The 22,808-nt window shown below is 39.4% G+C and overlaps 1 protein-coding gene across 1 annotated transcript; it reads right to left on the reverse strand.

Moving 5' to 3' along the window:
* Positions 1-553: 553 nt before the first annotated feature.
* Positions 554-13,089, reverse strand: srd5a2a (steroid-5-alpha-reductase, alpha polypeptide 2a). The gene is made up of 5 exons (XM_036557513.1): positions 12,669-13,089; positions 8,159-8,322; positions 5,586-5,687; positions 3,705-3,855; positions 554-973 (listed from the first exon to the last, which is right to left on the reverse strand). The coding sequence occupies exons 1-5, from the start codon at positions 12,941-12,943 to the stop codon at positions 907-909; spliced, it is 759 nt and encodes a 252-aa protein (XP_036413406.1). The 5' UTR covers positions 12,944-13,089; the 3' UTR covers positions 554-906.
* Between the last annotated feature and the right edge of the window lie 9,719 nt (positions 13,090-22,808).

Genomic DNA, 22,808 nt, shown 5'->3' on the forward strand with positions numbered 1-22,808 from the left:
GTGCAAAAGTTATGGCACATTATGTTATTTTTTTCCAGCGTTCAGACTTCTTCATATGACTGCATATTTCGTCCGCCCCTGTAACCATAGCTAGTTTTCCCAAAACAAATACCAGACAGCGGATACTCCAGTTTTCTGAATCTGTTCTTTTTTTCTTTCTGCAGCTGCTCGTGAATACACTGTTCAGCGAGCGAGCCAATATTGAGCGAGTATGAAGGGCCAAAGCTGGCTGAGGAGGAACTGGCTCTGGGCCGCCGGCGGAGCCTTCCTCAGCCTTCATTTAGCGACGTGGATCATGCAGAAGGCCATGAAGCAGTCCGTACGCACCGAACTGCAGATTAAACAGAAAGGAGAGACCGAAGAGTAGCTCCAACCTACCTGGCTGCAGTGGCTTTTATCGTTTGATGGTGTTGCTGATTTTTCTTTTTTGTCAGTTAAATTAATGTGGGTGGTAGAAAGGTTTCTATTTTGTACAAAACACTGTAAATCGCTGTAATGTGATTATTTACATCCTGGATAGACAATAAAATATGAAATCACTTGTAATGTTTACATGATTTATTTTGAAAAACAAGCATTCCATTAATAAAAAAACAAGCTGCAGTGTGTACAGCTGGAATATAAATTTAGTGTCGCCCCCTAGTGGTGACAAATAACAGTGCAGATATCAGTCTTTTCTTGTAGTTCAGTGGTTTCCAAACCTGGTCCTGGAGAACGGCTGACCTGCACAGTTTGGTCTTTTCCCTGCTCCCAGCATGCCAGAGAACAAGCCCATCCTGAGTTGAAGTGCGTATACAGCAGTGCAGGACCAGGACTGGGAACCTGTGCTGTAGTTGATAGTGGGCAAGGCTATAATGGTGGCTCAGGTTGCTTTCAGAAAGGTGTTTCCACCTCTGTGCTCAGCTGCTAGAGTATAAAGGGTATCACCGCCTTCCTCGATTTGGGGTAATCTTCAAACTTCTCAAGGTAGTACCTGTGGAGAAATGGGAGAAGATGTGAGCATCAGCATGGAGCAAAGCACAAATGCCTCAATGCAGTACTACAAACACTGTTTTGCTAAGTTTTTTGCTACTGTTTTTGTGAGTTGAAGTTCAGCTGCAAGCTATGTTAGCTGACATAACAGAATTAGTAGTTAGTGTTCTCCTCTGAGCGTGTTGAGGCATACAGTGACGCAGCATTAGTGGAAGTGAAAATATACAGGAGCTTCATGTAGCATAAGCTAGTCTTCCTCCTAGCTTGGTAGCACTGTGTGATAAAAGAGACCTAGTTAGTGGCTGGAAATGGCCATTAGTGAGGAAAAAAATGGGTAAAAATCAAAAATAGTTTGGTAACATCAGTTTAAAAGGGCATTATTCTCTTTATTAAAAAAGGAAGTTGTCATAGTTCTCTTATTAAGATGTAAACAAAGTCATTCAGAGTGGTTTGATATGAAATGGTTCATTGTGCATGGACTGCTCCACAAAACTATCAAAAAACAAGGTCTTAAACATGCTCATAACCATTTTATGTAATAACCTTCTGTGATGGAGCTTTTAGAGGCACTAAACTCTTCAGACGTCTGGTTCCCATCACCACCACTGTGAACTATTCTGACTCTACATGACTGATCACATCATAACGATTTAATTGTGTAGAAAATTAGAAAATTGGTGCCTCGTCAAGGCAGTAGGTGGTAATTAACTTCGCTGCTCAGTACTACATTATTACAGTACATATCGTCACTGTCCACAGAACAAAACATTCACTTTTGAGCATCACAGCTCTCCTTTACATTGTGTGAAAAATTCATGATGAATCGACCAACAGAAATGCTCCAAAACTGCTTGGAATAAAATATATTAACATTAACTTACATTAGTAAAGAACGTTTTTGGCCTCTCCTGTAAACTCAGCATTTTCCTTTGGACAGCGACAATATACTGTAACTCGGGTGAATTAAGCGTTTTATTGTGCATATAATCCTGTGCACAGCATTAACCGACATGAAGTGATTATGATGGATAATACACAAATGAAAGAGCTCTGGAAACGTCAAATTCATCCTTGTCATTGCTTAATTATGTAGTAATGAGCAGCCAGTTAAATCCAGACGCTTGATAAAGTACAGGCATTTTAACCCCCCAATACTGAAGTATAATCAAATGTTCTTTTGTAAATTATACATTTTAAACACTTAGTCCTACATTCCACAGTCCCTCTCACATGGGTATTTACCCCCCATTGCCCTCATAACTCATGTTGTAGATCCTAGACAAGATACATTGACTGTTTAGTTGTGAGGGGAACTCACAGCTTGGTGATGTTCCTACTCAAATAGGCCTGATTCAGCAGCTAATTAGCAGTTCTAATTGTTTTGTTTGAGCAGAGAAATGACCAAATTGTGGAGCTCCAAGAAAGGAGATGGGTAACTGTGGTGTACACCAACGGAGGTGCAGATGTGCTTGAAATCTAGGTTTGCTAACTTCATCTGAAAGCAATAAAATGTCATTGAATTTTTAAATAACATGTTTTGTTGAATTTCTAAGTGAAATTAAAACATAAATTACAGAATTTTCCATAATTTTTACACGTCACTTTTTATGCCACTTAATTTTTTTTCCAATATTCTAAATTCAGCAAATAAACAGTGCACTAAAGTATGCAGAAGTGTGTTCTCTGTAGTGGATGCGCTTAGACAATCAACAAAACACTATGTAGACAAACACAACTGGTCTAACTGGCACAACAGGTTCAACACCCTGAACTGAAATATATGCTGGTTTTCTTGTCCAAAACAATTCTGAGCCCAGATCTGGCCAGCACACTGTAAAGTATGTAGAACTAATGGATGTGGCCCAAATCTGGCCCAACTACATTGTTGATCCACAACATTCTCGCCAGAATTGGTCCACAAATACAGACGCCAGGCAAAACCATATGAAGTTGTCCAGGATCTGACTATATTCTGGCCCACATGTCTAACATCAGCCTGGTCGTTAACCAGCACTTGCGTAAGAAAACCAGAATCGGCCCAGAACTGTCTGCTCTCTGGGACGTCACTGCTAGGAAGCCAAATATCTTATTACAGCTAAATAATTATAGTAACTCTCTTCAAATCATTATTAGTATTGATAGAATGGATTAATCAAACGACTGAAACGTCTCGTCACATGAGGAGGACAACATGCTAAGAGCTAAAGTTAGCTGTCTTAACGATATACCTCAATTCAGCTTCTGTTCTCTGTCTGAAAGGCTAAAAAACTTGTCTGGAGCTTTTTTCCTGCTTAACAACGATAGAACCACTATTTTCTTTAAGATTTTGTTTGGTGACTGAGGTCAGTTACACTAATGCTAGCTTGGTTGTATTTATTAGCCTATAGCTCAATGGCCTGGCTAGCAATCAGTACTGGTTGACACCACAGGGATCCCAATGGCTTAGTTGTGTTTACGTAATGCATGCTGGGTATTGTAGTGTTGTGAGAGGACAGTGATGAAAACATGAAAAGTCTATATAAATATAAAAACATGAATTCTGTTAAACGTTTGAGGCTGTGGATACAATTCTGCACTACAGAATAACATATTAGAATAATACAACGTATTAAACTCGAGTTTTATGCCAGAATCCAGTAGAAATCTCCCTGCTGGACTGCCGTGATTTTTGACTTTAGCTAACTGATAAATCCTGCTTTATGAAATAACCCTATCGTCTGTTGTTCTAGTACCTGTGGTGGTGGTAGGCTCTGGGTCCTATGGAGCACATGGTGAAGAAAGCGAAGGTGAAAGCAGGCAGAGACCATGAGGCCATAGCGTAGCCACACCACTCCAAAATCTCCCCGAAGAAATTGGCACCAGACACCAACTCAAACATCCCCCCTGAGAAACACACACAAATATTACATATCATTTATGATCTAGTTGAGTGACTTTTTTATACTATATACACTCAGGTCCTTAATTATTTAGACATTGACAAAGTTATTGTTATTTCATGGTGTAGCTGAATCTGAGCAGATAAAACTATGCATTTAATGTAGGTCCTATACAATAAATACAAAGAAACCAGTTCCACCGGCAGCCATACATGCCCACAGTATTACCATGACACTACGGCACTACCTCCACCATGCTTGACAGATGAGGTGGAATGCTTTGGATCATTAACAGTTCTTTCCCTTCTCCATATCTTCTCTTCACATGATTTGGGATGCTCTTTGTCTTATCTGTCTGTAAGATGTTCCAGAGCTGTACAGGCTGTACATGGTTTTTTGCCAACTCTAATCTGGTTTTCCTGTTTTTGAGGCAGTGGTTTACATCTTGTGGTTAAACCCTCTGTCTTCTCTTGATTGTTGACACAGACATGCCTGCCTTTCTGGAGGGTGTTCTTGATCTGGCCCACTGTTGTGAACGGGTTTTCCCCTATTAGTGTAAGAGTTCTTCTGTCATCCACCACAGTTGTTTTCTGCGTTCTTCCTGGCTTCTGTTGTTTCTGAGTTCACCAGTGCATTATTTCCTTTTAAAAATGTACCAAATGCAAACGCAAATCAACTTGAAATCAACCCTGGACCTTTTATCTGCTTAACTGTAGATGAAATAATGAGGGAATAAAACACACTTGGCTGTGGAACAGCTGAGCAGCATCATAATAACCACATATTTATGGGCCTGATTGTATAACTTCTACTTTCTACTGTATAACTTCTACTTTCTACTGCTTGCTTTGCTCCTGTAATTGTATTTTGAAGTGTTTTAGTAACAAAAACAGTGTAATATTGTAAACCATAATTTTGAAAACCTAATTTCCTTACATATTCTTTTTTTTACTGTTTTACTTTGTGTCTTGTTTTGTCGTTTTAGCCCTGGGCTCACCACAAACATTGCACTTTTGCCTTAAGACAAAAACTTTAGGCACCCCTGCCACTGACCCTTCTTTTTAGGTCTTTTTAGGTGGACTATAGTGTGTTTAGCTTACATGGACGTTATGCTATGCCTTCTATAACTAAAATGAAACCAGTCTACCAGTGTTAGTGATAACACCGGAGTTTAAGAGCCATTTCAAATGAGCCTGTCAAATCAAGCGGTCTCATGATCTCGAAAGGTTTGATGCTTTTACCAGATGCTAATCATATAAGGCTAATTATTGCTTAGGGAATAAAACATTCAACAAAATTAGAGTGTATATAATAAAACGTAAAAAAAAACTCATAAATGTATTTGTTTACCAATGTATTCTTTAAGTGTATATGGTTTTCAAAGTATTAATATGTTATAATTTTAGGTATTATAGTATGAATTTAAATACCAGATATAGTATATATCTTCATGAATATTACTGCTGCACTGAAACCACAAAATCACCAGGAAGTTTCTGCTTCCTGTGTACACAGCATGATGTCTGCGCGGTTGTAAACAGGAAAGATAGTTTAGGTTCCATCAGAAATGATGACAGAGGACTGTGCTTCTCCTCTGTTCCCTAATGAAGAGAATTCTTGAGGATTAAAGCTGCTTAAAGTTGTGAAACCTGGAATGTATGATAGTCTGTTCTTCCTGACCCTGATTTCCTTTTAAAGGACAGATAGAAGAGTGATGTTGGATGTGTCCGTTACCTTTAGGGATTTTGTAGACGACCTCTCCAGGCTTTCTGAGGTTCCGCAGAATGTGGTCACTGTGGATGTTGATGGCCATTCCTGAAAAAAACAGCAACAGACCTGCAGACAGATTCCACATTATTAGTACAGCCAGTTTATTTAGAGGAATATATGGGAATTTATTTATGGGAGTTGTAATTTTATTAAGTGCTCCAACCTTGTAGCTTCACTCATTGGCCATTTTATCAGAAACACCCACTATAGTACTGTGCAAAGGTCAGAGGTGGCCATTCATTTGTTTAATTTCCAGTTGAAAGGCCATGAAGTAAAAACAGAAAGCAAATATTTAACAGCAACCAATTATAACATCAAATATTTCTGTATTTATTGTGTCTATTTTTTACCCATTCTTTTCAGGAGACTCACTTTCAGTGTTTCAGAGAAATCTGCAGGGATGTTTTTCACACCTCCAAAGTTCAGTCTTAGAAGTTGGTTTAACATTTTCTGCTTCTCACGATCCAAATAATCCCAAACACATTCAGTGATGTTGAGGTCTGGACCCTGGGGTGGTCAGTCCATTGTTCTGAGAAACACCAGCAGCTTCTTTGTTTGATGTGTCTCCTTTTCTCAGTAAGAGCTTCTTAACAGCTACACATCCTTTCAGACTCATAGTGCTGAGTGTCTCACAGTGGAAGGATGGACAGGAACTCCTGAGGATGTTTTCAGATCTGAATCCAGAATGGAGCTGATTTTCTCCTCTCTCTCAGAGATGAAAGCTTTAAGTGCTGTTTATCTGATGGGGATAGTTTTGGTGTCCACCAGGTCTTCCAGGTGGTTGTTAGGAGTCTCATTTCTGATGGACGACTGAATAAAAAACGAATAACTTGTACTTAAAGACCATTTTGACTGGAAATAAATGAAGGGTGGTCTCTGACCTTTGCACAGTACTGTAGATGCAGTTGTAGGTTTACAGTAACTGGGTGTAGCCCATCTGCTGCTGCATGATTTATCAGCCATAGGACTGCCTAAATATTGTTGGGTGGTGGTCCATTCTTAGCTGTGATAACAGACACAGCAGTAATTCTGGAGTTTTTACATGCGTGTGTCACTGCTAGGTAGAACAGCTCTGTGGTCAGAATTAAATTGATGACTAACACAAAGTGCATCAACAGATGAGCCACAGTCTGTGAATGTACATCAGCAGGGTGGAGGGGTTACTATTAAGTAGCCAGTGAGTATAAACAGTGTGTAAGGACCCCAGCAACACTGCTGCGCCTGATCATGTCACGCATCCGCCGAGTGCCTTGTTGGATTCGGACTCGATCTCCCAGAGTCCTCTGGGAGATCACCTGACTTCCCCACAGCCAACCAATGAAGATAGACAGCCGGACTCAAACTCCCAGAACACTCAGGAAGGTCACATGACTCCCCACCTGACCCCAAACTCATATCCGTGTTCACAATCTCCGGAATACTAATCAATGTCACCTGTGTTTGATCATATGACTACTTAGTGTAGTATTTAAGCCCAGGCTTTAGACTAGGTCAGTTGCGAAGTATTGTATCGGTCTTTTGTGATCTACTGAGCGTTTATTTCTAAATCTGATTATCGTGTATGACCTTTGCCTTGTTTTTTGACTTTGTCTTTTGCCCTGCCCTTTGGATTGTTTACCTGATTCTGGATTTTGGACTTAGACCCTCTGCTTGTGTTTTTGACCACGTTTTTGCCTTCTCCTGTTCGGACTGTTCGCCTGGTGTATGTTTGTTTTGTGTTTTGTCGGCTTTCTGGAATTGATCCCTGCCTGTTTCTTGACCACGAAAGTGTACTGCGCTTTTTCTAGTAAAGCCTCCTTTGCAGTTTTTATCTGCGAGCGTCTGATCCTGTTTGACTCGTCACAGCTCAATTACATTTTTAGCTAAACCACATTAGATATACATGTTTATAGTGTTTAATTGGTCTCAAAGGGGAATTCCACTGATATTTTAAAAGCATCACTGAGATGTAAATAGTTATTCATAGTGCTTTGATATGAAATACTCCATTCTAGAGAAACAGAATGAGTCAGAATTGCTCACAGTGGTGGTGATAGACAAAAGATATCTGAGGAGTTTGAGGCCTCTAAAAGCTCCCACATGGAAAATTATTACACAGTTAAAATTGATTTACGATAGTTTTGAGAGTAGTTCTAAATAGTGCAGAGGAACAAGGGCGGCCTTGTTATGCAAAACAGTCTCCAAAGGAATAGTATTTTTTCAGATTTACCACATTTTAACATCATCAACATCATATATAAACACTATGAAGACACATGTAGGTTCTCTGGTGGTTTTGGATAGTAAATGAAATGGCTATATTTGTATCACAACCACTCTAAACGCTTTAAACAACTTTCACTTGGTAAGTTTCTCTAGAACAGAGCAGTTCACATCAAACCAACAACCTCACCAGCAAAGGTCAAACCTTCCCTTCAGCTGTAGCCAGGGCCCCAATAAACTGTGGCTTTAGGAAACCATTGTGTGGCTTTATGTATCATCAGCTCTCTATGTGTCTCTGAATTCTGCATCAGCTCACCCCAGAGGGTAAATCTCACCTGCTATAAATCGTATATCCGTCAGCCAGTCCGCTTCATACTGTACACAGTGCAGCATGTTATGGCCCTGCAGGAAACCATTTATGGAGCAAAACACCACGGCCGACACCACGATGTGGAGAGGAGAAGGCCGTCCTTTGGTCAGCAAGGCATAGATAAACGTCCTGGAGGAAGAGAAGAATAACAAAACAAGGACACGTAGTGTCACTGAGGCAAAGCATTGCTCTAATGAAGCATCAAAATATTCAATTGTTACCCAAGTGCTAAAGGCGCCCCCTTGTGGAGAATCTTTAATCTGCTAAACATGAGTGAGTATGTTATGAGCTAGGTCCATGAAGTGCTTTGGATCTAGAACAGGCGTTGGCAACCCAAATGTTAAGAAGAGCCATTTTGTCCTTTCACCAAAAATAAAACCACCATTTTATATCCATTTTACCACCTTGGCTGTAAATGTGCCTCAGTATGTGCTGATGTACAAGTATAGGCTAAAAATATAATACTGAGCACAGCTATAGTCGTTTTTCTCGCATCTCCAGCAGGAAACTTTTCTAAAAGTGGAATAAATTCTTGTAAAATGTCTCTCAACATTACATTTTTACGAGGCTGAAGTCGTTTCTCATTCGCCAGCTTCTTGTTTGACTTCTTAGTGTTTGACAGTTTCTCACTGCAGACTAAACGTATCAGTGCTTAAACGCAAAACAGTCCGTTCATCTAATTATCAGTGTTCAATGTTCATCTGTCTCTGTGCCTTTTCTTTAGCTACTAACTAGGTGAGATTGTTCTCTGTGTTGCTATGGTGACCAGCAGTCTGCACGCCAACCTTCAGGGGTAAAGGATGAATTAGCAGTTCTACATTAACTCCAGTGTTAACTCCAGACCATTTATTGTTCAACTGTGTTGATCGATCAGCAGAGCTTTATTTTACTGCAGAGGAGGATTATTTTATGTTTACCTACAAATCTAATTCTGCTGTGGAGCCGCAACAGGACAGTAAAAGAGCTGCATGAGATCAGCTTTATAATATTAGTAATCGAGGGCTAATAAAGCATTTTGACGGCCGAGCAAGTGAACGCCCCTGGCCAAATTATAAATGACAAATTACATACACCCCAGCTTTGGACATGCTTTGTTTATTTCCTAGCTGAAAATAAGTGAACACATCCTTTACAGTGACCACACTGCTGCTCATTTTAATGCACAATTTTATTTTATTTTATTTTATATTATTTATTTAAACATACTGGAAAACAATATATAACATAAAGTGTGTTAAAAAAAAGCAAATAAATAGAATTTTGCATTAAATTTGCAGAACAATTTAAGTCATATGCACAAGTTTAGGTGCCCCTGCAAGTTTTTCTTGGGGCACCTAAACTTGTGCATATGACTTTATACACGGTATGTGGCAGAAATGCATGTAAATGGCATATAAGGGTCCATCGGGCTCTGTTTCTAACACTGTGCAGCACGAGAATTCTGCATTATCCTCATGCAAACCGGAAACTATTCATTGCTGATTCATTAAGAAGCTCAATTATTTTATCCATCAAATCTGCTTGTAATAAAAATCCCATCCATCAACCTCACAGCAGTACGCTGTATTACAGCATAGAGGCAGCTGGCACTGCTCTGGTTATGAGAAAGGGGCTTGCTATGCAAAGCTGCCCTCCACCTCCAAATGAAACGGACATTTACTGTTGTTGTTTATGTTATCGTACATGTTATTCGGTGCTAGGCTGTTCGGGCAGTTATTGGGGTTTTGTGCAAACCACAAAGTGAAGGTGTGTGATCAGAAATGACCTCCCTGCTACGCCCCTCTGTGTTCCGTGTGCCTTTTCTGCTGCTGTGCTGGAATGCATTCCTAAATCGCTGATCAAGCTAGTTTGTTTATCACCCAATCAGGTGGAAATGGGCCATACCACATTTTCCTCATGCCAGTCTCATGTGGCAGCAGACATCGGTCTGCATTGGTACGTCTTCCAAACATGTCATTTCGTGTCCCCACAACTTGTTTTTCACATCTGGATCCTTTCCTTACTATAAATGTGAATGTTCTCCAGCTCTGAGCCATTGTGAGCCTTTCCCTTTTGTTATTACTGGCACGGCTGCAGAGTCCCATATGAACCACAAACGTGAGACGCGTTGCGTAACATCCTCCTGTGTGTGTTGAAGCAGCACAGGATCAGGGCTGGCTCTTGCCTTTTGGAAGCGCTAAGCAGGATTTTTCCCACCCCTAATCCCCCAAATCTTGCTGATTTACTGTGAAATCACCAATATTAATGACTACCACTGTCTAAACTGTCTAGATTATGTACATTTCTAACTGGCTAGCTTGTGTATTGCTGATGATTGCATGAGTTCTAATGAGTCACAGTTTAAATTACAGATAATCTCAGCGTTCTCGTTCCAGGGGTCTGCAGTATTGCTCTCTTATCCTGCTAACTTTAAGCTTAGTTGGATCTAACTCTGATCTATCTGTTATAAATGTTTTACTCAGTACATATTCAGACATATTCAGGTGCTATGATTTCTTTTATTCTCCTCATGTTTTATGCAGTTGGCTGTTCGTTATAAGCATCACACTTTCATGGAAGGCCATGCAGAGACCCTTAAAAGAGCAGGCGCTCAAAGTTAAAATGGGGCAAAATGGACCGAAATGCTAAAACACCAGCTGCAGCATAACAAATGAACTAAGCAAATAAATAGAATTTTGTATTAAAATTTGCAGAACAATTTAAGTCATATGCACAAGTTTAGGTGTCCCTGCAAGTTTTTCTAGGGGCACCTAAACTTGTGCATATGACTTTATACACAGTATGTGGCAGAAATGCATGTAAATGGCATATAAGGGTCCATCGGGCTCTGTTTCTAACACTGTGCAGCATTATCCTCATGCAAACTGGAAACAATTCAAACTTGCTGATTGATTAAGAAGCTCAATTATTTTATCAGGTTTTTAATCAAGCAAACGAGTGTGATCAAGATCAAGAAGCACTCGTGGCAGCACTAAACAATGGGGCTGAATCATAAAAGGGCTAAATGTGTGGAGCACATGTTAGAAAGTAGAGTAAAGGATACGTTCTTTTTTCTGGAAATCCTTCAGCCCGTCAGGCTTTTTTGATTTGCACACTTGAATGAAGTAAATTCAGTACATCACTTTTTCAGTACATAGGAAATTCTCTGCATAGGACGAGATGCATTGGACAACATTACATTTAGCACTGCAAAACATTTTGCAACGTAACGTTAGCTGTAGGATGTTAGGATTGCAGCACAGCTACTCTCGTCACTCTGTAACTGAAAAACCCAACTGAAGAAACACCACAGGAACACCTGTCACAGCATATACAACACTGCACCTATACAACTGTCAGAATCTGCACTCAAAGGCCTGCACTGTATAATCCTGCTTTACACAGGTATCATATTGCTCAGTGCACTGTGTTGAGATCATCTTTCACCTTAATGCTTCACCCACAAATCTGTCCTTTAGTAGTTACAGCTGCAGGGGTGGACGAGCTTCACAGAGCATTCGTGAAAACTGAATTCAGCTTATGGAGAAACTGTGATCTTTCACAGTTGCTATGTGAATAAGTTCAAAATGCTGCTCTGTTGCTGTGGCCAATTAAAACTAAATAGGTTGTATCTGTCAACAAAGAATTTGCTGCCAGGCTAAATGTGGCTCCCAGGCTTAGCAACTTCTTGTCCTCTCTTGTTTTCTGGTAAAAGGTTTTTGAATCACTTGTTGTGGTAATAATTTTTGCTATTTGTGCACAATGATAACTTATACAGTGCAGATTTAAACCTAACTGGAGTATTTTATACAATACTTTAGGTACTTTGGGAACAACAAGTAGGTATTAAATGATAATCTACTGTAACTTTTTGTCAAGTTATCTACGTCAAGATGATTTTAAAAAATGTGCAGCTTTTGCAGCGTCTAAATTTACAGCTTGTTTACGACTTTCTAGCTTCCTACTAATTGTTAGAAACCTTTGCATATGTGTGAAATTAAACCAGCACACACTGCTGGACTAATGCATCATCGATAAAACTGATTATATATTGTCAATGTCAGAATAAAACCTTTCTTAACTTATAAGATGTTCAACTTAACTTAAAAAAGTCATTTTGACGGTTTTTATTGGTCTGTTCGTCATGAAATGTTGAAACAATGTAGGCAGTGACTGGCAATGTTAATTTATGTAATTAGGATCATTTCACAAAAACCAGTATCTCCAAAATAGTAACTTTTCAAGAGAGGGCAAAAACACTCTTATTTTTTAATGTAAGTCAATGTAAAGAGGTTTTATTCCAAGTGATTTTGGAGCATTTCTATTTATCCAATCATCGTGAAATTTTCACACAGCATAAAGGAGAGCTGGGGTGTTGAAATGATGCAGAAAAATAAAAATGGACTAAAATGGAGACACATGGTTTTCTTTGGACAACGACGATATTTATCTGCAACCAAATCGGTTTTACATTATTGAAATACATTCTTTCAAACCTTTGGAAGTAGTGCAGAATGAAGGTGCTGAGCAGAAGGCCTCTCCCCAGGCCAGATGAGCTTTCAGTGGTCAGCAGCAGAAGCGTGGGAACCAGAAACGAGGGCAGCTCCTGGATCAGCCAGGCTGCTTTGGCTGGGACCATCACCCCGGAGCTGTGGGGCTCCACGTAGCGGCCATACGGGGTATGTGTGGTCATCTGGCGTAGGAGGTAGAAGAACCCCCCGATGATGAAACCCCAGCTGAGGTAGAGGATCGTCCTTTCCTGGCAAAGCATGGTGCTCCTCAGTGTGCTGGAGTTCAGTGAGCGGCAGGCCGGATCACATTAGTGGCATGAACAAATGACCTGCCTGCTTCTGCTTCCTTTGGAACTTCCCTGTGCTTCTCATTCCTTTTATACCTCTCTCTCTCCCTCTCTCTCTCCCTCTCTCACTCACTCACACTCTTTCCCCTCCTCCTCTAAAAGCTAAACTATCTGCAGCTGATCCCATCAGCATACAATACTCCACAAAAGGAGCCCCAGGAATCCAGAAGGGCGTCAAAAGTAAGATTCAGTTATTATTTGCATTTGGTGACCAATCAATTTTCAGCCAATAACTATGTTTATTGCAATAAAAGCACCTCTTTAAAATAAGTTAATCCCCACGATAACAATCAAATAGATTCGTCTGAACAGCATCGCTGACGGAGGGCCTTTGTTGTGCATAACTGATGAGTTGATGAAGATCAAATTACAGCAGCTGGTTACCAAACAAGACAAGCAGGCTTTGAGCCAGGATCTGGGTCCGGATCTCTAAGCGAAAAGAAAGAGGCACATTAGCAGGAGTCCAAGTGATTTACATCTCTTTAAAAGGAGCCCGGGCTGCCTGAACACCATCTGAGTTTCATTACATTTCTCAAATTCTACTTTTTTTTCAGAATGCACCCACTGATCTCGAGCAGCGCCGCTTCACACTGGGCACAAACTGTTATTCTGTCTTAATTACTCATTAACAAGACATTTATTATCATTATTCCTACTGTACTGCTGGTGGAAAGCTTGAAATGAATGATTTCAATGAAATAAATTCTATTTGAGGATGAAAAAATGAAATGATTCTCATCCTGTGCTGCTTTACAAGTATCAACTGGTTAGTAGGACACAAGGGAGTAAAAGTGAAGAAAGGTTAGATGTGCCCACTATGATGACCAGAGCTGTAGATGATTCCTAAACAGCTGCTTATATCTAGAATTCGTCATACTTTTAAAGTGGTGATCAAATGTCAAGGCAGAAACGTAGACAAAAAAGACTGTAAGCAGAAAATTGAAGTATATCATTTATCATTCTGTTAATTATTGTGTAACCCAGTGCTGGAGCGTATCCCAGGGCTCATTGGGCGGAAGCCAGGACAAGAAATGACAAAGCTCCTGGCGAGGCCTTGACTGTCACATGAAAATCTTAAATTTCTTATATCCAATAGTTTTTTGGGGGTTTGTTATTTTAACAAAGCCTTATTGTTTTAATATATTCTTCAATTTTAATTTAGAAAAGCTTTTTTTTGTTATTAAATGAACATTTATGTAGATAAAACCTAGCTAGAATAATTATCATACATATGGTTTTTCAATGCATCTGTCATATTTAAAATAACCAAACAGAACTTGTGTAAGCTGCTTATCCTTCTGGGTTGCGGGGGCAGCTGGAGCCTACCCCAGCAGTCATTAGGCGGAAGGCAGGACACACCCTGGACAGGTCACCAGTCCATCGTGGGGCAGACAGACAGACATACACAATCACACACACACAATTTAGCATCCCCAGTTGGCCTGACTGCATGTCTTTGGACTGTGGGAGGAAACCCACACAGATATGGAGAGAACAGGCAACATCCGCATGCTCAAAGTAACAAAAGGCCTGTTCAAGCTGAAACTGGACACCCCTGTCAGAAAGCTCTTTGTAGACGGAACCCATGGAGTGGTGCGTGATGTAATTTCACTGAGCTGTTTTCATTTGCATGGTGTTCCTATCAGGTTACAACAGTAATTCCCAAAGCCAAACCTTTATTTTATTTAAACAATAAAATATGTAGAGATGTTCAATGACATCAAATGCCTTGATCAGAGTGGTCAGTATAGTCAGGAACCATTCTAATTGTAGTGTCCTGGTACTGGTTGCACTGCTGTCGAGAGGCTCGGGAGACATGGCCATGCAAAGAGGCTCATGGAAGGTGCCCACCCCCCAAAAAAAGGGACTTTTTGTTGTTAATGTTGCTGTTCTGTTAGTTTGAGATGTGTGTGTGTGTGTGTGTTGTGTGTGTGTGTGTGTACTGTTTGTGTTTTATTGTGTTGTGTCTTGAGTTATTTTGTGTAAGGTGGTGGTCACAGTGAGATGGAAGCCTAAGGCTATTGGTGACCTCCCTCCCAGTTTGGCTGTATGTTATGTGCCTTTCTGCTGGTGTTTCGATAAAAGAGCACTACTTGCAGCAGAAACATGGCCTCTCCTGTGTCTCCTTCCACAATATGAGTTAAAGATATGTCTGTTGCTTATAAATCCAGACTGATTTTCATCAGTAATTCAACTCAGGACCCTTTTAAACCTATTGGAAGATACTATAGCAAACAACTAATAATCACTGTTTAAGCAGACTAATGGGCCTCCAACTGTCAATGAACAGCAAGTCTCTTTCTGCTTTCAGTATTAAACTAACTACACCTTGAGTCATGGCAGCGGGAAGAGCAGACAGTGCAACACTCTGTATAAGCCTGAAAACGAAACAGTGCAAGTGAGTACGAAAAAAAGAAAGTAAATTCATTCATAATCTCATCACTTCCTGGGGATTTATTCCATTTAAGTTGACTTGTGGCGTCTACAATTTCTCATTTCTAATAAAGTGAATCACCAAACATTTTCTCTTATGAACTAACAAATGACCTTATTTAGATTCATAAAAGTGGGAATAAAAGTTGCAGCAAAATTTGTGAATCTCTAAATTGTCAGTAACGTCCTCAATACTCAGTTGAAGAACAGGATTTTGTTTGGCACAGAACTTTCCAAATTTAAGGAAATAAACAAAAATAAATAGACTGTGGGAGGAAACCCACACAAATATGGAGAGAACAGGCAACATCCGCATAGAAAGAACGGAAAGAACTCAGGGGAATGAACCCAGGCCCTTCTTGTTGTGAGGCGACAGCGCTACCCACCGCGCCACCGTGCCGCCCACAGCATGCACTCAAAGTATTTGCCAGATTACTTGAAGAATGTTTCTATCGAACCACTTCTTTAAGAAAGCACTATTGTACAAAATATTGCAGTCATTCCAAATATAATAACAATGAGGGGAGAAATCGTGTTTGTAAATTCGTTTCCATGCCAATAAAGATTGCTTATGGAATTACTGACAACTCAATTGGCAGCTCATCTATCTCATAGTTACGCATTAAGAGAAAAGGAAGGCCTCCCAGCTGATGAAAAACTTGGGGACACTCTTCAACAAAGAGGAGCTATTTTTCAAACATTGCTTCAGCCAGTTAATCTTAAATCTGTGATTTAAAGTAGAGAAGTCCAAAAAACGAGCCCACCATTCTTAAAACATTATAACCCTAGGTTTTCTGGTATAATGTGTCGTTTTTTCTATATAAAATTAAACAGCATCAATGGCTTTAACAGTTCTGTTATCCAAATGCACTGAAATAGCGCCATAGGCAAGCCTGGAAAAGCTTTAGACGAGAAGATGCAGCCTTTCAAAGACAGATCCCTTTGCAACCAAGGGTTGAGTTTACCTTTGGCCTCCTTAATCACAGGATTAGAGTTTAGTCAGACTCTCTCCTGCTGATGTCTAGTTATGACTAGGTCTAGATAATTTAGTTACTCCTTCACAGTATTGCCTTCAACAGAGGTCAGTGATTTTTTAGGGTGAACAGCTCACAGTTTTTCAAGTTGAGCTACGATCCTGAAGCTTTAGAGAACATCTCAGTTATTCTGACAGCTTAATGAACCTGTGAAGCACCTAAATAAGGTGGTATCGTCTGCCAGCTGGATTCAGCCACAGAAACTCCTCCCAGTTCAGTCAACTTGACAAAGTGACAAAAGGCCTGTTCAACAAGAAGACAAAGGTAAGCTGAAACTGGACACCCCTGTCTGAAAGCTCTTTGCAGACGGAACCCATGGAGTGGTGCGTGATGTAATTTCACTGAGCTGTTTTCATTTGCATGGTGTTCCTATCAGGTTACAACAGTAATTCCCAAAGCCAAACCTTTATTTTATTTAAACAATAAAATATGTAGAGATGCTCAATGACATCAAATGCCTTGATCAGAGTGGTCAGTATAGTCAGGAACCATTCTAATTGTAGTGTCCTGCTACTTGTTGCACTGCTGTCGAGAGGCTCGGGAGACTTGACCATGCAAAGAGGCTCATGGAAGGTGCCCACCCCCCAAAAAAAGGGACTTTTTGTTGTTAATGTTGCTGTTCTGTTAGTTTGAGATGTGTGTTTGTGTGTGTGTTTGTGTGTGTGTGTGTGTGTACTGTTTGTGTTTTATTGTGTTGTGTCTTGAGTTATTTTGTGTAAGGTGGTGGTCACAGTGAGATGGAAGCCTAAGGCTATTGGTGACCTCCCTCCCAGTTTGGCTGTATGTTATGTGCCTTTCTGCTGGTGTTTCGATAAAAGAGCACTACTTGCAGCAGAAACATGGCCTCTCCTGTGTCTCCTTCCACAATATGAGTTAAAGATATGTCTGTTGCTTATAAATCCAGACTGATTTTCATCAGTAATTCAACTCAGGACCCTTTTAAACCTATTGGAAGATACTATAGCAAACAACTAATAATCACTGTTTAAGCAGACTAATGGGCCTCCAACTGTCAATGAACAGCAAGTCTTTTTCTGCTTTCAGTATTAAACTAACTACACCTTGAGTCATGGCAGCGGGAAGAGCAGACAGTGCAACACTCTGTATAAGCCTCAAAACGAAACAGTGCAAGTGAGTACGAAAAAAAGAAAGTAAATTCATTCATAATCTCATCACTTCCTGGGGATTTATTCCATTTAAGCTGACTTGTGGCGTCTATAATTTCTCATTTCTAATAAAGTGAATCACCAAACATTTTCTCTTATGAACTAACAAATGACCTTATTTAGATTCATAAAAGTGGGAATAAAAGTTGCAGCAAAATTGGTAAATCTCTAAATTGTCAGTAACGTCCTCAATACTCAGTTGAAGAACAGGATTTTGTTTGGCACGGAACTTTTCAAATTTAAGGAAATAAACAGACGTTTGCTCCCATTGTTCCAGCCAACTTGGCCTAGACCAAACATCTGCTCCCTTTGCTCTGGTTATAGACAAATTACACAGTTTGATTGCCGAGTTAGAAGGAGACGTGATCTTCATAACAATTGTCTCCTCCAGTGAATGCCTTGCTTTAGCCAGAGAGCTGTTTTCTCATGTGAGAAATGGGGAATGGGGTAATTAAGGTCTACTTAATTCATTAACTAATTAATCTGTCTACAGTTTTGTGTGCTATTTATTTATTATTAGTTATTTTGACACGTTTCGTCTGTCATGCCAAGGCACAGAACGTGTAGTTGTAGAAGTACTGCTCAGTAATGTTTTCTGTGTGTTTGAGATGCTAGAGGGCGCTCCTGAGTGAGGCCAAAATGAATGGGCCTGTATGGAGCTTTTGCACAAAATCAGAGGTTGTAAAGGCTTAATCATTTTTTATGGAGAAAAGTGCACTAATTTTCTGGACACAGAACATCATAAAATATTTCAGCACTGTTGTTATGTTTCTGAGTGTTTTTGAGCTCTACTTAAGGACTCAAGCCCTATTTGGACGGGATTATTTTTACATGATGAGGTGGGGTAATGTAAATTATACCAGCGTTTCTTGATGTCAGTCTGTTTTACAGACTGCGCTTCCGCTTCAGTAAAGATTCCGGCGCCTTTTACCTTCCATAAAACAAGCTGTAGGAATGACGTCAGGGTATATTAATCCTGTGCAAATCGATATGTTAATAAGGAGTTTCTTATGTATTAGGCTCAAAGAAGTGTTTACCAGCGTTTGCTCTAGCCAAAATCAAGCCAATAAATGATGTTACTGTCCATGCACACGTCACATGTGCAATTTAGATCCTATAAAAATTACAAAAAAGTTTAATTTTAAAAATATAATAAAGGAAAATAAAACAGAGTATATTAAAAGGAAAACTATTATGAGATTTTTTTTTCAGATGGCAGCTTCAATGTTATAAAAATTCAAATGTTAATAAGAATAACTCTCTGTGGTTCTATATCCCTGCTTTCATGCGATTTTAAATGTACTAAGTTGCCCATTATGTTATCAAACTTCCATAAGCAAGCCCTGGAGTCATGGAAAATTGCTTTCAAACACAACTTCACACCCCACTAATGTATTCCTCGGAATAACGAGCATGTATTTTGGATGAATAAGTCAATGTTTATCAAGTCCTGGATGGATAAATGAATAACTTTTGTATCAGACTTGCTCCTCTCGAGAACTGGCCTGTACACTGGGTAAAGCCGTTTGTAAGGAAGAACACTTAACCGTCATTAGAGATATCTCACATAAATATCTTCATTTAGAGGATTTTTCATGTTTGATAAAGCAGTGTGTACTACACCTCCGTTCATAACAGGTGGATGAAACATACACGAGCGCAATTGCACGAATAAACACATTTACGGATAACGGATAGTATTTGGTCTATTCCTAATTGTTTGCCAGTATAAAAATTAAAAAATATTACATAACATTTACCCATGTAGCAATTTTTAAACAAACTTTTGGATGTTTGACCTCTGGGCTCTTTCCTATTTCATGGAATCAGAATCATTACGTCATTTGTTTCATAAGTGCTCACTGAACGTTTTTGAAAAGATATCTCACTGTTAGTGCCTCCATACAGACGTCCAGAGAGGCCATGAGGTAGTTACGCTGCCAGTAACGCTGTCATATGGTGCTGTAATTAGACACTCCTTGGCGAATATCCTGAGAAAATGTCCTCAGAAATGTTACCAGCATTAAAATAATAATTAGGATATTTGAGAGCCTAAATCTGCTTATCAGGGGCTAAGCAGTAATACTATCCTGAGTCTATACTGAATTAGCCTGAGTGCAGGGGAGTTTGTAGAGCTTTTCAAATCAAGCTGGGTACAGAACGGAAAGATCGATCATATTTCAGTGAGTATCAGATGAAGAACATGTAACTGCAGGGAAACCTGCTTCTTTAGTTCTTCTTTCCTTCTTTGCATCTGCCCTCAGTCTGTACATGGAAATACCAGAGCCGGTTTATGAGGAGCCTGGCCTCTTCCTCGAGTTTAAAAGCTCTTAAAAATATAACAGCAGTGTTAAAATGTTTTATGCTGCTCTGTGTTCAGGATATGATTGTATTATTTTACATTAAAAATGTAATTTGCATTTATAAACTATGATTTTGCTCAAATGCTCCATCTTAACCCATTCATTTTGGATTCACTCAGGAGCGCCCTCTACCACCACACTGAGAAAGCGTGCTGGTTTGCATGGTTTCTAAGGAGACTGCCAGTCTAATGACGTGAATTCAGTGTGCAGCAGCTTTAGCTTACATGTAGCAATATTCGTATTTCAACTCTTTAATGACCTTGTAATTCAGAGATCCAGTGATATTCGGGAGAAGAACATTCATAGGACAAAACGTATCGGGTTCTGAACATTTTTATCTAACGCAGGGGGCGATAGAGGAGATTTTTTGAAAACTCCATTCATTCTGGCCATAGAGAAATGGAGCCTAGACCAGGAGTTCCTAATATGGGCAATGGAGTATGGCGCCCACTACAAAATGACAACACGACTGCAGTGGTCTATACATGTTTGGATGATTTTTAAAAGTGAGAATAAGTTAAACACATCCTCTGCTGGAAACACTCCTAAATTTGGCCTTTTTCTGCCAAACATTGGGCACAATAACTGACATATTGTGGGAAAAACATGAAATCTAAAATAACTTTTGCACCGGCCACATTTTTTTTGCCCCAGTCTATTAAACTGCATAACAGCAGTTGTGCATTACAATGTGTGGAAATGTGTTCTCTGTAGAGGATGTATTCACATTTTCTACACTTAGAAAATCAACAAAACGTGTCATTTGACTGCACAAACGTTTACATACAACAATACATAGTAATAAACAAACAAGCAAACAAATAAAAACAGTGTATTATGATGTATTATAACGTGAATTCTGGTTGAAAACTCAAGCTGGCTTTTCTTTGTGTTTTTCCTTTAAAGTAGAGGTTTGATTGAGCTTGGGTTACAAAAGGGGCCAGTCAACAGATAAACTATAAAACATTCAACAGTAAAGAGGTAAAGTTACTAAAAACACAGTAACAGTAACGGTAAACAACAAAAAAATACACAACAACACAAACAACAACAACAACAACAACAAGCTGGTCAATAAATCTCTCTTTTTTTAAAAAAATGGTTTGATAATTAGATTATATCAGTGAAACAACTTTTGAATGCTGATGGTTTTTTGTTGATATATATATATATATATATATATATATATAAATATATATAGATACATACATACATCATCTAAACCGCTTATCCTTCTGGGTTGCGGTGGGGTGCTGGAGCCTATCCCAGCTGTCATTGGGCGGAAGGCAGGATACACCCTGGACAGGTCGCCAGTCCATCGCAGGGCAGACAGACAGACATACACATTCACACACACACACTCACAGCTAGGGGCAATTTAGCATGTCCAATTGGCCTGACTGCATGTCTTTGGACTGTGGGAGGAAACCCACACAGATATGGAGAGAACAGGCAACATCCGCATAGAAAGAACGGAAAGAACCCAGGCCCTTCTTGTTGTGAGGCGACAGCGCTACCCACTGCGCCACCGTGCTGCTCCTATATATATATAGAGAGAGAGCCAGTCACAACTAAACAATATGCTATAGCTTTTGATGCTATACCACAACAAACGTTACAGCTTCTTAAGGGTTCAGCAGATCCGTGATACGGATGTCATAGGGAAAGGTCTCTTTACTGGGGACACTGATATCCTTAAATATAACTGTACAAACAAGTATATTAGGAAAGTAATACCTGATGAAATAATTCATAAACAAACATAATGGCCTTTTGTATTTGGGAACACAAACTGGAATAAAGCATGTTATAAATATTGTATGGATAATAAAATAAAGGCATTTAAAAAAATTTTGTTTTGGATTGATGTGGAAAACTTTGTAAGAGGAAAGACTGGACACTGTGTTACACTGGATGTTTCAGACAAGCTGGTCAATAAATCTCTCTTTTTTAAAAAAATGGTTTGATAATAATATTACATCAGTGAAACAACTTTTGAATGCTGATGGCTTTTTGTTGATATATATATATATATGCTCTGTGATGGACTGGCGACCTGTCCAGGGTGTATTCTGCCTTCCGCCCAAAGGCAGCTGGGATGGGCACCCCACCGCGACCCAGAAAGATAAGCGGTTTAGATGATATATATATATATATATGTACAGTGAATTTCTCCATAAATTTGGAGAGCCAGTCACAACCAAAGAATATGCTACAGTTTTTGATGCTATACCACAGCAAATGTTACAGCTTCTTAAGGGTTCAGCAAATAGTGATACGTACAAACTGTACAAACAAGTATATTAGGAAAGTAATATCTAATGAAAGAATTCATAAACAACCATAATGGCCTTTTGTGTCTGGGAACACAAATTGGAATAAAGCATGTTATAAATACTGTATGGATACTAAAATATTATGAAGAAAATGTACAGTCACTGTTAAAAGTGTTCTAGAGAGATTTATTTATTTAAACAGTTCTCCATCTGTTTCACCACTGAACTTATACTGCAGTGTAGTGGATTGATGTGGAAAACACTGGACACTGTGTTACACTGGATGTGTCAGATGTTAGTGTTTGTGTTTCGGTGGGCAGATTAGATGATAAAGTACTTCTTTTTGTACAGCACTTCATTATTATGGGTGAATATCATTTACATAAGAAGAGATGGTCTGATTATAAGCCTAACCTGGGCACATTTCCTCCTCGAGCTTAATGAAAATAGCACTTCTTTAAAAAATATAAAACGCAGGAAAGCAGAGGACTTTGGCCTCATATGAT

Source organism: Colossoma macropomum, unplaced genomic scaffold, assembly GCF_904425465.1.
Source record: "Colossoma macropomum unplaced genomic scaffold, Colossoma_macropomum, whole genome shotgun sequence".
NCBI classification, from domain to species: domain Eukaryota; kingdom Metazoa; phylum Chordata; class Actinopteri; order Characiformes; family Serrasalmidae; genus Colossoma; species Colossoma macropomum.